This window comes from Danio rerio, chromosome 12 (genome assembly GCF_049306965.1).
Source record: "Danio rerio strain Tuebingen ecotype United States chromosome 12, GRCz12tu, whole genome shotgun sequence".
NCBI classification, from domain to species: Eukaryota; Metazoa; Chordata; class Actinopteri; order Cypriniformes; family Danionidae; genus Danio; species Danio rerio.
The window spans coordinates 51059349-51075000 of record NC_133187.1 but is presented as its reverse complement, the minus strand read 5'-3'; the positions used below and the strand labels follow the sequence as shown (position 1 = coordinate 51075000).

Here is a 15652-nt window from a genome sequence, read left to right as displayed (position 1 = left end):
AACTGATGCACGTCACTTTGATATTTGTTGTACTGTAACGAAGTTATTTACACTTAATTTACACTCGATGTATAACATCTCGACCCCCCCTGATTTTGTACATTGTTCAGTAGGCATATTTGTCACATCGCTAATATTAGACACACATTGGCCAGTAATACTTCAAATTAAAGCTCTCATTCCCAATAATCAGGATCCACTGCATGAGATGTTGCATGACGAACGGGAAGAGAGCGGTCCAAAAGTCACAGATCAGACGCAAAAAAGTTGTGATTTCCCACCCTTCGGTTGAACTAACATAATAATTGCATACTACATGATAAAAACAAAATTCTTTTCTCTAGTGTCTCCTGACAAATGCTGGTAGCAATCAAAACCATCAGCAGTTTGATGGAGCATACAGAGCCTGAGTTATACACGTTCTAAATCAGGCTTTACAACAAAAAAAACTAAAAGCGGTTTGTGTTGAGGTGGTTCATCATAGGACAGACAGTATATATAATAATATTTAGCACTTTCAGCAGTTCTGTTTGTATTTTCAAAGGGTTTTCTGTAAAATGACACTGAGATATTGCATTTATTGTACTGTATGAGGGTATGGGGAGACTTCAAAAATAGGTAGGCGGAAATAAAAAAAGGCATTTTTCCTGCTTGCAGTTGGAATAGAATAACTCTCACATAAATTATTATGAATAAAAACATCATTTATTCTATGTTTGCTGACACCAGGGGCGGACTGGCCATCTGGCAAATCTGGCAAACGCCATAAGGGCCGAACCATTTTTTAAATGTGGGCCGGTCACCTATTTTATTGATTTATTTTTTCATATGTATTGTTTTGTAAATGTAGGCAGCTTTTATCTTGTGCGAGATGTGAATATTATGATGATGATGGTAATAATAGTAAGAATAATAGTAAATGTTAAGCAATGGCCCAATTGGCAACAACCGACTGGTTTCGAGACCCAATCTGAGGCTACTCAGGTGTAATCAAAATCTGGCAAGAATGTCAAACAGAGTAAGTGCAAAAAAAAAAGGGAAAGGCAGTCAAGTCAGACATTGCCAAATACATCAAATTTACTGAACTAGTCTCGAAAGGGGTCAATGTGATGGCGCAGTAGGTAGTGCTGTCGCCTCAGAGCAAGAAAGTCGCTGGTTTAAGCCTCATCTGGGTCAGTTGGTGTTTCTGTGTGGAGTTTGCATGTTCGCGTGGATTTCCTTCTGGTTTCCTTCACAAGTCCAAACACATGCTATAGGTGAATTGGGTAGGCCAATTGTGAATTGGGTAACCCAGTATAATGGGTTGCAGCTTTGAGGGCATCCGCTGTGTAAAACATGCTGGATAAGTTGCTGATTCCCAGATTAATAAAGGGACTAAGCCAAAAAGAAAACGAATGACATGATTGCATATATAAATGGGCTGCTTTTGTTCCAGTCACATACATTAAATGTTTAAATATCTCTTAAATAAGATACTGCTTATATAATTTCACCATCTGTACACCAATATAAGTAGTGAATGTGTGTGTCCTTTGGTGGGGCTGTGTCAGTGTGGTAATGTGGGCTGGTGTGGCTACAGTGCCAGGGCTGAAGTTTAGTCCCAGTCTGCCCCTGGCTGACACCTGCTGGAAAGAAATAAAATAGTTTCCAGGGTGCTGAAGCACTCAAGGCCTGAGTTACACATTTCCAAACTTCAGTTTATAAAAAAAATGAAAGAAAGAAAAAAAAACGTCTTTTTTGTGTGTTTATTATAACACAGACAATATATACAATAATTGTTTTCACATCTCTGCATGTGGGTATGGGAAGCTTTTTAAATCGGAAGGCCAAATTCAGGCGGAATTACCCCAAATAGCCCCAGAGCTTAATAATTACAAATAAGTTTTTTGAAAATCCAAATATCAGTTAATCTTCATAGAACTTACAATATGAGGTTAAAGCAATACTTATTTGCTTGTGACTTGTGTATTTTTTATTTTCTCAGATTGATATTACAATTTAAAAAGGGGGTAATACAGTCACCAAATGCTGCAGATATTTCCACTGTTGTTTTGCTTGAGAAATGAAAAATCTCCCCAACAAGAAAGTAAAGTGTTTATTTTATTTCATGTTGTTTTCTACATAGAACGTTATTTATTTATCCAATTATTATTTTCTCCATTGTTTACAGCTTGATGAGTTGTAGGACCTCTTTAAAAAGTACACAAAAATAAAGCTTGAGAACTGAGAACATTACACAGAGTACCATCATTTATTGTATGTGAAAAAATTTATTGTATATGAAGATAATATTCATTCCCTCAACTCAATACGAAACAGTGATAAATACATTCAATGTCTGAAAATATTGAAGTAACTAAACAATATCTATTTACAAAGACAATGAACAAAACTGCAACAGAATGAATGCATTAAATCAAAATCTATCATTCATTCTTTTTCTTGTCGGCTATTCCATTTATTAATTCGGGGTCGCCACCGCGGAATGAACCACCAACTTATCCAGCAAGTTTTTACGCAGCGGATGCCCTTCCAGCAGCAACCCATCTCTGGGAAACCACACACATATTTCAAGAATTCACACTTAGCTGATAATCAATAAAGCGTATTTAGCATGCTGTCCCGGGAGAGAGCCCTGAGCTCGTAATAACCTCGAGCCAAGGGGCTCCTTCCCGTTAGAAGGGCGAGAGGGGAATTCGAGTTCTGGTAGGTCTCGAGAACTCCCCTGCTTGTCACTGTGAGAAGTGTAAACTCAGGATGTATTGGGTGATAATTTGTTTTAGTCGATTGGCTATGGTTTATGTTTTTGGACGGAGGGAGGAAACCGGGGAACCCGGGGAAAACCCACGCGAACACGGGGAGAACATGCAAACTCCACACAGAAACACCAACCGGCCCGATGGGTTGGACTGGCGGTGTTCTTGCTGTGAGGCAACAGTGCTAGCCACTGGGCCACCGTGTCGCCCGATCAGAAAAAGTGGGAGGATGTAGGGGTGAAAAGGGGGGGAGCTTCAAGACGAATATAACTGGAGGGAAAAACTCAGGTTATTTATAATGCTTCCGTAATCATCTAATAGGGCTGATTACGGAGCTAACAAGGAGCCAGCCGTGTTGATTATAAGCATGTGATCCTCTCGAAATTAGTTTATGAATAAACCACACTTACACACACACTCATACACTATGGACAATTTAGCCTACCCAATTCACCTGTAGCGCATGTGTTTGGACTGTGGGGGAAACCAGAGCACCCGGAGGAAACCCACGCGAAGGCAGGGAGAACATGCAAACTCCACACAGAAACGCCAACTGAGCCGAGGTTCGACCCAGTGACCTTCAAGCTGTGAGGCGATAGCACTACCTACTGCGTCACTGCCTCGCCTAAATCAAAATCTAGTTAATCTTTTACATAATAATGTTTTCAATCATAGCGTATAATATTTTATAGTAGAAAATTAGTTTAAGTTACAATTTATAAGCAGCTGAATTCATGTTAGTCGATCTTTCAAACAGCAGGTGGCACTGTCTGAGAAAGCGATTGTCTGGAAGTGCAGGTCTGAGGTGCGGCTGGGTCTGCAGCTTCATAATGTTGACCATTTCTGCTTGAGGTCTCGACTGACAAGGGGCGTGGTTAAGTGTGTTAACCACACCCACCACCTCAGGCAGACCTAATCAGAGAATTTAACTCAAACAGGAAGTGCATTTTCAGATCTAAATTAAGGGTTACAGGAGCAAACTATTGTTCTGTTCTTAATGGTATGCACAGATGAACTGTTCAGCACAGTGTGAGCTAACAACATCGCTATGCTTTGTTTTGATTGTAATGTATACTGGAATAAGGGCTTAAAATAATGACACTCCTCCTGCTGAAACCCTCTGCTGGAGATCATTGTGCACCACAGACATGAGTTTAATCAGAGGATCTGCAGGGAACGATCTGCAGCGCTGCAGGGAAGCCAGAGTCTGTGTTTCTCAGAGAAGAGCTGAGCTCCTGCAGGCCTTCAGCTCCGTCTGCTCCTCCATCTGCTCCTTCATTCTGATCTGCTGTGAGTGCAGATGTTGATTTGCAGATGTGCATATCTACAGCATGTGTTCACTGTGTGCTGAAGGAAAGCCCAGCGCTGGTGTGAGGCTGCTTTATACACCTGCTGGTGTCATCGCTGTGGATGTTCAGGGTAACTGTAGTTGATTGCTGAATCGGCGTGTTTGCGGAGGCTTTTGTTGTTGTTTTTTTTTAGTCTCGATATCTTTGCGTTATTTTTAAGACAGCTTGTGGATCTCAGTATTTTGGGTGGTTGATTTCTGGTGAGAAAAATGACAGCAGAGAGATTTCATTTTCCCATTATTTAGCTTCAGTTTATTTATTTATTTATTTTTTTTATATGTTTTGGGATATTTTTAAGATATTTTGAGGTCTTTTTTGAGTAATGTTGGTGGAAATATTCAGGAGGATTATTGTTTATTTATTATTTTGTTCTTAGGACAGCTTTTGGTTTTCAGTATATTATTTTAGGATTTAAAGTTTTCTTCAATTTTGTGTATTTAGACATTTTAAGCATATATTTATATCTACTTTTCCCAATTTTGAGGGGATATTTGGCGATTTTTAAACATTACATTTCAGCCTGTGTGTGTATATACTGTATATACGTGTGTGTGTGTGTGTGTGTTGGGGCGGGGGGTTGGGGGGCTGGTGGGGGATGGGGGGAGTGTCAGTATTTGATCTTCAAGTTTATTTTTTAAATTTTAATATTTTAATTTCAAATAATATTGATTTATTTAATGTATTGCTGTGGGCCGTCGCCAAGGGGTTGTTAGATGGTTGCTAGGGTAATCTGGGTGGTTGATTTCTGGGGAGACAAAAATATTTTTTTAGCTTTGATTTTATTTATTTAGTTTATTTGTCTTTTGGGATCATTTTAAGATATTTTGAGCTCTTTATTGTTTTTGTTTAACATTTGTGACAATATTTGGGATTTTAAGAATTTTTGTAATTTTAGGACAGCTTTTAGTTTTCAGTATATTAGTATTTCATGCATTCATGCATTCATTTTCTTTTCGGCTTAGTCCCTTTATTAATCAGGGATTTGCACAGTGGAATGAACCCCCAACTTATCCAGCATATGTTTTATGCAGCTGATGCCCTTCCAGCTGCAACCCAGTACTGGGAAACACCCATACACACTCATTCACACACACTCATATGGTCAATTTAGTTGATCAGTTCCCCTATAGTGCATGTGTTTGGACTGTGGGGGAAACCGAAGCACCCGGAGGAAACCCACACCAGCACGGGGAGAACACGCAAACTCCACACAGAAACACCAACTGACCCAGCCGAGACTCGAACCAGCAACCTTTATGCTGTGAGGTGATCATGCCACCCACTGCACCACCGTAAAGCCATTACTATATAATTGGGATAAAATGTTTCTTCGATTTCGGGTATTTAGACGGGTGCTAGGCTGATCTGAGTGATTGATTTCTGGTATAAGTGGGATTTTTGCGGCATCTTTTAGGATATTTTTTTGAATATTTTGAGGTCTTTCTTTGGTGTATTTTAAAATATAAAATTGCTTAATGTTTGAGGCAATCTTTGGAAGTTCAAGGATGATTTTGTTGATCTTTTAGCTGTGATATTTTTGGATTATTCTTAAGAAAGTTTTGGTTTTAAATATTTAAGTATATTATTTGAGGTATTTAGACATTTTAAGGAAATTCTAAAATATATTTTTTCAGGGGGAAGAGGGTATTTGTGGATTTTTAGATGCATTACATTTTAGAATAAATAAATGACACTATTTGGTCTTTAAGTTAATTTTTTTCTCATTAAATACAGTTAAAATAATATTCAGTTATTTATTTTGCTTATTTAATGCATCTCAGGTTTGGCACAAATGCATTTACACTGCTTTTACAATAAGGAAGTAATCCTAACTTAAAACAAATAAATTAAAACAACAAAAATTGTACTAAAAAAAACATTTTTTTATTATTGTAAAACAATAATAGTTACAAAATGTACAAAAAATTAACTAATAGTTACAAAAAATGTACAACAGTAAAGTTAAAACGCTAATATTGCACGCCAAACCCTCAGTTCAATTCATATCTGTTTTATATTTGCTTAATTTGTGTACATTTGTCAAATTAAATTCATAAACAGTACATTTTCTCTTGTGAGATCAGATGTTTATCATCAGTGTAGTTCTGAGGGAGGTTTTCTGTGATTTTATTGTTGTTCATGTAATTTTCCTAAAGCTTATTAAATATGATTAATTCAACATTCTCGTTCTGATTCTAAAAAATATGAATTAACATATTTTTTTCATTAATTTTTTTTAAATTTAGGTTTTTAATCATTTTAGGGGTTTTAATCTGATGTCAAGAATTACAGAGAAAATAACCAAAATTTTACAGCAGTGGGTAGTGCAGTCGCGTCAAAGCAAGAAGGTCGCTGGTTTGAGTCCTGGCTGGGTCAGTTGGTGTTTTGTGTGTGGAGTTTGCATGTTCTCCCTCTGTTGGTGTGGGTTTCCTCCGGGTGCTCCAGTTTCCCCCACAGTCCAAACACATGCGCTATAGGGGAACTGATCAACTACACTGTGTGAGTATGTGTGTGAATGAGTGTGTATGGGTGTTTCACAGTACTGGGTTGCAGCTGGAAGGGCATCCGCTGCGTAAAACATATGCTGGATAAGTTGGCGGTTCATTCCACTGTGGCAAATCCTGATTAATAAAGGGTCTAAGCCGAAAAGAAAATGAATGAATGAATAAATAAAATTTCACAGCATGACTTCATCTAGAAACAGATTAAATATTAAAATAATATCATAAATGCACAGTAAAAATTCTTGCTGCCTTAATCAAATTAACTTCTAACCATCTCAACATACATCAAACTACTGAAAATGTAAAGTTAAACTGTGTATAACTTAAAAAAAATTACTTGAAACCTAATTGACTTATGAGGAGGATGAGGAGATTCCCCCCAATGTGTAAAGCGCAGTGTCCAGAAAATCGCTATATAAATGTAAGCTAAAATAATAATATTAATAATAATAATAATAGTTATTATTATTATTATTATTATTATTATTATTATTAATATTAGTAAAATAAGCACATAAAATATTAGTTGTCTTGACATTTTGTCAATATATATTTTACAGCATAGCCTAATAAACGTCTAAACTCTCCATGCCGAGCATAAGATTGAAGTGAATCATTAATTATACATGTGTTGTGTTCAGCATTAACAGGTTCTGTCAGATCAGTGTGTGTGTGAGGATTAACACCGTCTGACTGAATCCCAACACACTGATCTAAATATGGCCACCAGCCTCCTATTCATGCTATAATGATGCATTAGATTGTACATGAGCATACTGAGATATTGAGAGATGTCGTAATGTAATGACATGTGCGAGTGTTCGTCATCAGCAACAGTGGAATTAAGTTGTTTTGATTGGACTAATCCCTCATAGCAGGACAGTAGGGAAGGATAAACCACGCTGGATTAGCATTAGCCCTCTGCCAGTGTGTTGTCCTGCTGCTTTTCCAATTTTATCATATCATCCCCCCTAATTATTTACATTTGCATTAGATTTAGCAGACGTGATATATGGCAATATATGCTAATTACATATATATAGACTGTGGAGTTTGCATGTTCTCATGGGTTTCCTCCGGGTGCTCCGGTTTCCCCCACAGTCCAAACACACGCGCTATAGGGGAACTGATCAACTACATTGGCCATAGTGTATGAGTGTGTGTGTGAATAAGTGTGTATGGGTGTTTCCCAGTACTGGGTTGCAGCTGAAAGTGCATCCACTGCGTAAAACACATGCTAGAATGGTTGGTGGTTCATTCCACTGTGGTGACCTCTGATGAATAAGCAGCTAAGCTGAAGAAAAATGAATGAATGAATTATTTTGTGTCTGAATGATGACAGTGATTGGGAAGATCCTTCACACCAGAGATGAACAATATTGTCCTGAAGGCAAATAGTGATGACAGAATGAGCATCTCGTCCTGTTTGAGTGTGTAACGTGTGTTTACTTGATGAGTTTGTGTTACTAACCTGTTGTGTTGGCCTATTCTTCTTCTGTCTGACTTGCTTATGTTTCCAGGCCTGAATAATTCAGCGATTACCTGACAGTCACATGATAGCATGACCTCAAGTGAAGCTAAAAAATGTGTGCCGGAGATCAGGGTAGGGTTGCAGCAGCTGCTCGTAAACTAGATGGTGAAGTCCACACTAGAGGCCGTTTAGTGCGCAGGTTAATATGTAGCCTAGTTGTATTGTAAAGGGACACTAAGTTACACACATTGACTCAACTCTAAATATTAAGGCAACTGCAAAAAATGTTTCTTAGTTAGAGTTTTAGTCATGTTTCTAGTCCAAATATCCAAATACTCTGAAATCATTTTCTAGACAAGCAACAAATATTGTGTTGTTATCAGAAATAATGAGTCAAAATTGAGAGAGTTTTCCTTAAAGGTGCAGTGTGTTAGTTTGACACCCAGTGGTTGTACCAGGTATTGCATTCCTGTATCTAAACAAATGCAAGCAAAGGTTGCCAGATTGAGGACCAACAGGATTGAGTCTGACGATTGAGCCTAAAGGCTCAATATTTTTGCTTGCCTATTAATGCTTTCTAATTTAAAAATATTTAGATATTTGGACTAGAAACGAGACTAAAACTCTAAGTAAAACAGCATTTTTGCAGTGTGCATGGCTTGTTTGAGTTGCCTCAACTATAACCGAGTCTACTACAGCTCTTGGGTGAAGAGTTGAGTCAACACAAAAAAAGCTGTGCAGCAAGTTGCCTTATAATTTTTAAGTTGAGTCAACATTAGATTTTTTCCAGTGTAATTTAAACATAACACTACATTCCAACTAAATATGTCCGACATCCTCGATTTATAATAATAGAAAAGCGATGACTGCGAGATCAGTTTACATCAAGGAACTTGTGATTGTGATGTCGGCAGCTACTCTCACATGGTCGCCCACTGAAGCTGAGCAGGGCTGAGCCCGGTCAGTAGCTGGATGGGAGACCACATGGGAAAGCTAGGTTTCTGTTGGAAGTGGTGTTAGAGAGACCAGCAGGGAGCGCTCAACACCCCAGTATAGTGAAGGGGACTCTATACTGCTCAGTGAGCGCCGTCTTTCGGATGAGACGTTAAACCGAAGTCCCGACTCTCTGTGGTCGTTATAAACCCAGGATCTCCTTGGAAAAAGAGTAGGGGTTTAATCCTGGCCAAATTTGCCCACTCTGTCCATCATGGCCTCCAAACCATCCTCATATCATAATCAGCTTCATCACTCTGTCTCCTCTCCACCAATCAGCTGGTGTGTGGTGTGCGCTCTGTTGCAGTATGGCTGCCGTCACGTCATCCAGGTGGCGCAGCACACTGGGTCCTGGATGAGCAGATTCCCTTAATTTCTAAAGTGCTTTGAGTGTCCAGAAAAGCGCTATATAAATGTAAAGAATTATTATTATTATTAATATTATTATTATTATTATTATTGTTGTTGTTAATTATTATTATTATTATTATTATTATTATTATTTATTATTGTTGTTGTTAATTATTATTATTATTATTATTATTATTATTATTATTGTTGTTGTTGTTGTTGTTGTTGTTAATTATTATTATTATTATTTATTATTGTTGTTGTTGTTATTTATTATTATTATTATTTATTATTATTATTATTATTATTGTTAATTATTATTATTATTATTGTTGTTGTTGTTGTGTTGTTGTTGTTAATTATTATTATTATTTATTTATTATTATTATTATTATTATTATTATTATTATTATTATTAACATAGAAGCATCTCCCTTTGCTCAGTCTCTTATTATCCTTCAATTTTGTTTCTATCATTAAGACTTAAAAACACCACGAATGAATAGTATACCTCAGCAGAAATTCCCATTTTTATAGTCTGTTGTCATTTTCTTCTCTCGTCTCTCAGCACTTGAGTTTATTTCAGATAGTAAATAGTAAAGGCCTCGTCTGATTGGTCAGATTTGGATAAACACCCTTTGCATGCAGCAGACAAATGCTTGGCTCTGTTGTACATCTAAAGTGCACTTCTCTGTGATGTGGATGTTACAATAATATTGCTGCAATAAAGATAATTTTTCGATATGTTTGTGCAGCCCTAATGCAGAAGTTGTATATTAGTGTCCTTTTACATCACAATTACACTGTATTTAGTGTTTATTTGCAGGTGTGAAGTGCATTATTAGATGTTGATCTCCGCTCTGTTCACTTCTGATGCTGAAAATTCAACTCCACAGTTTAACAAAGTGACTTTTATTGACATTTTAGTCGTTTATAATGTATCAGTAATTATATCTAGAGATAAACAAGTCTGTAAAATAATAGAAAATGTCCTGCAGTTTATTACGAGGTGTCTGTGGTGTAATTTACAACACCAGCACACACAATATAGCACTGCACACTATTACACATGCGCAGAAAACACACTTATTACAACTTTTACAGGTTAAAAGTTCCCATAATGATCCCAAGATCCCATAATGCAGTTCGGAAGCAGAAATACATAATAAATATCTAAAAACATGAAGCACAAAATATGTGAAAGTGCTCATTTATGCTTATTTTTACAGTGTATTCTGTTTGAACCTACACACTACTAGTGCAAAAAACCCCAGGTGAAGTGTCTCACACACACACACACACACACGCACGCGCACACACACACACACCTACATGCAGAGAAACATGAGAAGTGAAATCAAGCACCTGCTTATTTTCCCCCTCCTCACAACCGTCCTCTCCTCTTTCTTCATCCATCCCGGCGTTCACAATCGCTCATCTGTCCCTGCGTGCTGTACGGGGAGTTTTGGGGCTTTTCAACTCTTTGGAAACCTCCATACGGACGTGCGTAGACGCCTTCTGTTGCCCCTCCATCGGGTAAAGATTTCCTTACATCTCTTGTGGCTGTAGTCAGTATGTGTGTGTTGCTGGTTTATTCTGTGTCACATGCTGTGACGTTTACACTAAACTGAAGAGCATCAGTGTGCATTTAACTAGAACTACACCACACTGCTCTCCTGCTTGCTTGAATTGCTGGAATGCTCCACAAAACGTTGTAATATTATTTATATTTTATTCTCTATTTATCAGTGTTAAAGGGATAGTTCACCTGAAACTAGGGCTGTGCGATATTTACGATATTTTGCGATGTATATTGCGATATGAATACAAATTCAACAGATGACTCAATATCTCTATCTGGAAACGATCTATAATGTTAGATTGATAAGGGGGATTCTGCAGTCAACATAAACAATCTATACGTACAATCAAGAACAAGATTGCATTGACATTTGTATTGTTTTTTAAGTCTATCTGTATTCAAGTATACAATGTGAATGATAAAAATTATAGAATTAATAGTTGCTAAAGTCACAAGTTGTGCAATCCATTGTGCCCGAATGCTTTTAAAATCGTTCTACAGTCACAGGCATCGAAAACACATGCAAATGATGACATATAATACAAAGTCAACATTGCAGATCCTCACTATAGTGAACGATCACACTGCGATATCCATGCTGAAATTTCACCATTCCCTTTTCACAAACCTGTTTGAGTTTGAGAAGATATTTTGAAAAATGCTGAACACTTGTAGCCATATCGAAGTCAATGGTAACAGGATTATGACATACTTCAAAACAACCTTTTTGTGTTCAACAGAAGAGAGAATCCGCTTATGGGTGGTTAAATAGTGAGTTTATTTTTAGGTGAACTGTCCCTTTAAGCTGCTTTGACACAACAAAAATGCATTTCTGTCTTGGAGATTTGGACTAGTTTTTAGTCTATATATATGCATATAAATGGATTTAAAATATATATTAAATCAATAATAACTTTCTAAACAAGTAAAAAATGGATTTATTTTCAGAAATTAGTCAAAATTAGGTGAGTTTTTCTTTACAAGGAAATGAATCTGCCAGTGTGAGAAGTGCAGTAGTCTTATTTCAAACCTACGGCAAGATTATTAAACTTATACAAATGCTCCACTCAGGCAGATGATTATGCTTGTTTTATGGAAAAACTCACCTTTTGACTCATTTTTTCTGAAAACAAAACAATGTTTTTAACTTGTTAAATGCTTCTTGATTAAAATTTTTCTTTTGATATTTTGACTAAAACAAGACCTTTTGGTTTGCAGTGTGCATTGTAAAACCTCTACAAAAAGAAAGGTGCATCAAATGAATGGCTTGCATCCACAACTTTTCGATATTTTGACAAACAACCTGTTGGAGAGGGGTGGATGACATTAATAAAGGCCACATCTGATTGGTTAGATGTGGATAAACAACTTATGCATGCATCATACAAATAAATCTAATTTAATTCATTGAAACTTCTCTGTGAAATGGAAAACTCTAGAAAATGCTTCTTGATTTCAGAAATTTTAGATATTTTGATTTAAAACAAAAAGTAAGAAAAGCCTTTTTTTGCAGTGTACATTGTAAAAGCACTAAAAAATAAATATGCATCAAATAATTCAATTCAATTCATGTTTATTTATTTAGCGCTATTTACAATATAAATTGTGTCAAAGCAGTTTAACAAGTCCAAATTGCAAATAATGACTTGCATCCACACTTTTTAGATATTTTGACTTAAAAGCAACACAAAAAGCAAAGCATTTTAGTTTGTTTGCAGTGTGCATTATATTAAATCAATGTGCAAATATTTTACCTAAAAACTCTCTGCTGGAGAGGTGAGGATGACCATCAAATGTGTAAAGGCCACTTCTGATTGGTCAGATTTAAATAAACAACCTATGCAAACTGAAAAAAAAATTCACATTAATTAATTAATTAATTAATTTTATTTTATTTTATTTTATTTTATTTTATTTTATTTTATTTTATTTTATTTTTTATTTTTATTTTTTTTATTTTCTTTTTTTCTTTTCTTTTATTTATTTATTTATTTATTATTATTTATTTATTTATTTATTTATTTATTTATTTATTTATTTATTTTTATTTATTTTATTTATTTATTTATTTATTTTGGTTGCAAACAATTGATTTGGGCTGAATTCAAACAAGTAAATTAAATGTAGTGATGTTGAATTTAAGTAAAACTTCATTTGTTTGTTTAAATTCAGTCCATATAAATAGTTTGCAACCACTTACCTTAAACAAACTTTAAAAATCCAATGAAGCATTATTTCCAGTGCATGCAGCACAATAATAAATCTAATTTAATTCATTGCATCTTCTCTGTGAAATGGAAAAACTCTAGAAAATGCTCCTTGATTCCAGAATATTTAGATATTTTGACTAGAAACAAGATTTTTAGGTTTGCAGTGTGCACTGTAAAAGCACTTCAAAAATAAAGATGCCTCAAATTAATGGCTTGCATCCACAATAGGGTGAACAGCACTCCTCCTCATGATGGCAGTGCGAGGCACGGTTCCTCCTCCGGATTATTACCCGTTTGACATCGCCCTCTCGGCCCAGCCACCAGAAGACCTGCAGGGCTTTTATAAGGCAAACCAGCACATGCTGAGCAGATCCGGCTCGCATTACGGCCTCTCCAGGACTGCATGGGATCAGACTCGAGCGGCTACTCCCGGTCCTCCTCCACCTCCTCCACCGCCCCCTCCACCCCCTCCTCCACCCCCGCCCTCGGCTCACGAGATCAGCCGCATGTACAGGGATTCCCTCTCCATCAAGATGATCCCAGACACTCAGCGCATTCGCAGTAGAGCCGCTTCTCCAGCCTGCTTCGGCGTTGAATCTGGCTATCCCGGTCACTCCATTCCCGCAGACCTGAACGGATATTCCCTGGAGTCCTGTCAGCCGGCCTCCACCTGCATCGTGGTGGATCCCACAGCCTCAGGTATGGACGGGAATATTCCCCGGGGAACTCTTTCCTATGGTTCTGTGGTGACTCAAAGGATGCCGTATGACCCTGCGTATGATCCAGGATCTGCTATGGTGCATGCATCACCTGCTCCGCTGAACACAGGTATGCCAGCGCACCATCCATCAGCGGGAGTCGACCCCAAGAGAAACGTGGATCCAAGTTTTCTTGCACTCCTTCGCTCTGAGGGTCTGTCAGAAAGCACCATTACTCTACTCCTACAGCAAGGGTTTGATTCCACATCGATGCTTGCCATGATGGAAGATCATGACGTCCGTTCTGTGGCTCCCAATTTGGGTCAAGCACGAGTGTTATCCCGAATTGTGCTGAATTGCAAGACTGGAGCGACTGTAATGCGCGGTCGCTCCAATAGCTTCAGCCACCGTAATGATCTCTACATGCAGCCGCAGAGTCTGGGTATGGATGCACAGCTCATGCAGCAGCCTCCGAATGCTTTGCAGTCTGTTTCTCCGAGGATGGGAGAGTTTTTGGGTCGTAGACCCAGCAGTGCACCATCGCAACATCTACTGGAAACCACTACATATCCTGCAAGTCGTCCGATTGGAGGTCTCGCGGTTAGTCCGGGCGGTTACACCAATGCTTTGCCTCAATCGCGTCCATTATCAATGTATAATGCTCACACCGGTCTGGCCATGTCTGCTCTGCCGGCTCAGCAACAGCCTCCGATGACTCCAGGAGCGGCTCCGAAGACGTTTTCCGGCACGTACACGCCGATGGAGCTGATGAAGCGTCCTCCCAACCTGCCTCCGCTGTCTCCGGCTCACAGTCCGCATCTGAGCCCTCAGTTGATGCGCAAAGGAGCAGCGGTGGAAAATGCCGTCATTCCAGCATCCTCCGCCGTCCAGACGCAGAATATTAATGCCAATAACAAGCAGACCCGCAGAACCGGACCTCCAGTCATCGTGTCCACCATGGCTTCACCGGAAACAAGTAATGATGCAACTGCTCTACTTTTCTCTATCTCTTTATGCCTGTAGATTTACCTGTCGTTGTGCTTGTCAATAATATATATATATATATATATATATATATATATATATATATATATATATATATATATATATATATATATATATATATATATATATATATATATAAATAAATAAAATTATAATATATATAACCATATAACAAGTAATGATGCAAATATTCAATTTTCTCTACATCTGCTTTTTAGGATTTACTGTTGTTTGTGTTTGTGCTTGTCAATATTATAAGATAGAAGTATTTAAAAAATAAATTATATATATATATATATATATATATATATATATATATATATATATATATATATATATATATATATATATATATATGTTACACAATATTATTATTATTATTATCAAATATTATCAATATTACATTGATAATAATTGATAATATTATTATTATAATTGTGATATTATTATTATTATTAATATTATTATTATCAATATTACACAATAGCAGTATTTTAATTACTGTATATATAATAATATACATTATAATAGCTGTAATTGCATAATCATATCCATCATGGCTTCAAACAAGTAATGAAGCAACTATTCTGCTTTTCTCTACCTTTCTATGATTATTATTATTGTATGAAGGTGTCCACAATGGTTTAAATAGCTTTACCAGTCACTCGTGCTTGTCAATATTGTAATATATTTGAATTTAATATAATTTAAAAAAAAAAAAAAAAAAAAAAAA

At 36.9% G+C, this 15652-nt stretch overlaps 1 protein-coding gene and 1 long non-coding RNA gene across 13 annotated transcripts in view; one reads left to right on the top strand and one right to left on the bottom strand.

The window, feature by feature from the left end:
* The window catches only part of LOC141376898 (uncharacterized), a 47525-nt gene extending 36496 nt beyond the window's left edge, over nucleotides 1–11029 (bottom strand). The window contains exon 1 of one of the 2 annotated variants that reach the window (XR_012388282.1): nucleotides 10790–11029. This is a non-coding gene — a long non-coding RNA (uncharacterized lncRNA). The remainder of the gene's footprint in view (nucleotides 1–10789) is intronic. The other variant, XR_012388284.1, reaches the window with a different exon arrangement.
* Nucleotides 1–15652, top strand: part of ctbp2l (C-terminal binding protein 2, like) — a 68572-nt gene that overhangs the window by 23112 nt on the left and 29808 nt on the right. For 4 of the 11 annotated variants that reach the window (XM_073918988.1, XM_073918990.1, XM_073918987.1 and 1 more), the window contains exons 3-4: nucleotides 10936–10960; nucleotides 13445–14890. The exons of the other annotated variants lie outside the window; for them this stretch is intronic. In XM_073918988.1, coding sequence (XP_073775089.1) covers nucleotides 13465–14890 — 1426 coding nt within the window. In that variant the 5' untranslated portion in view covers nucleotides 10936–10960; nucleotides 13445–13464. The remainder of the gene's footprint in view (nucleotides 1–10935; nucleotides 10961–13444; nucleotides 14891–15652) is intronic. 11 annotated transcript variants of the gene reach the window in all.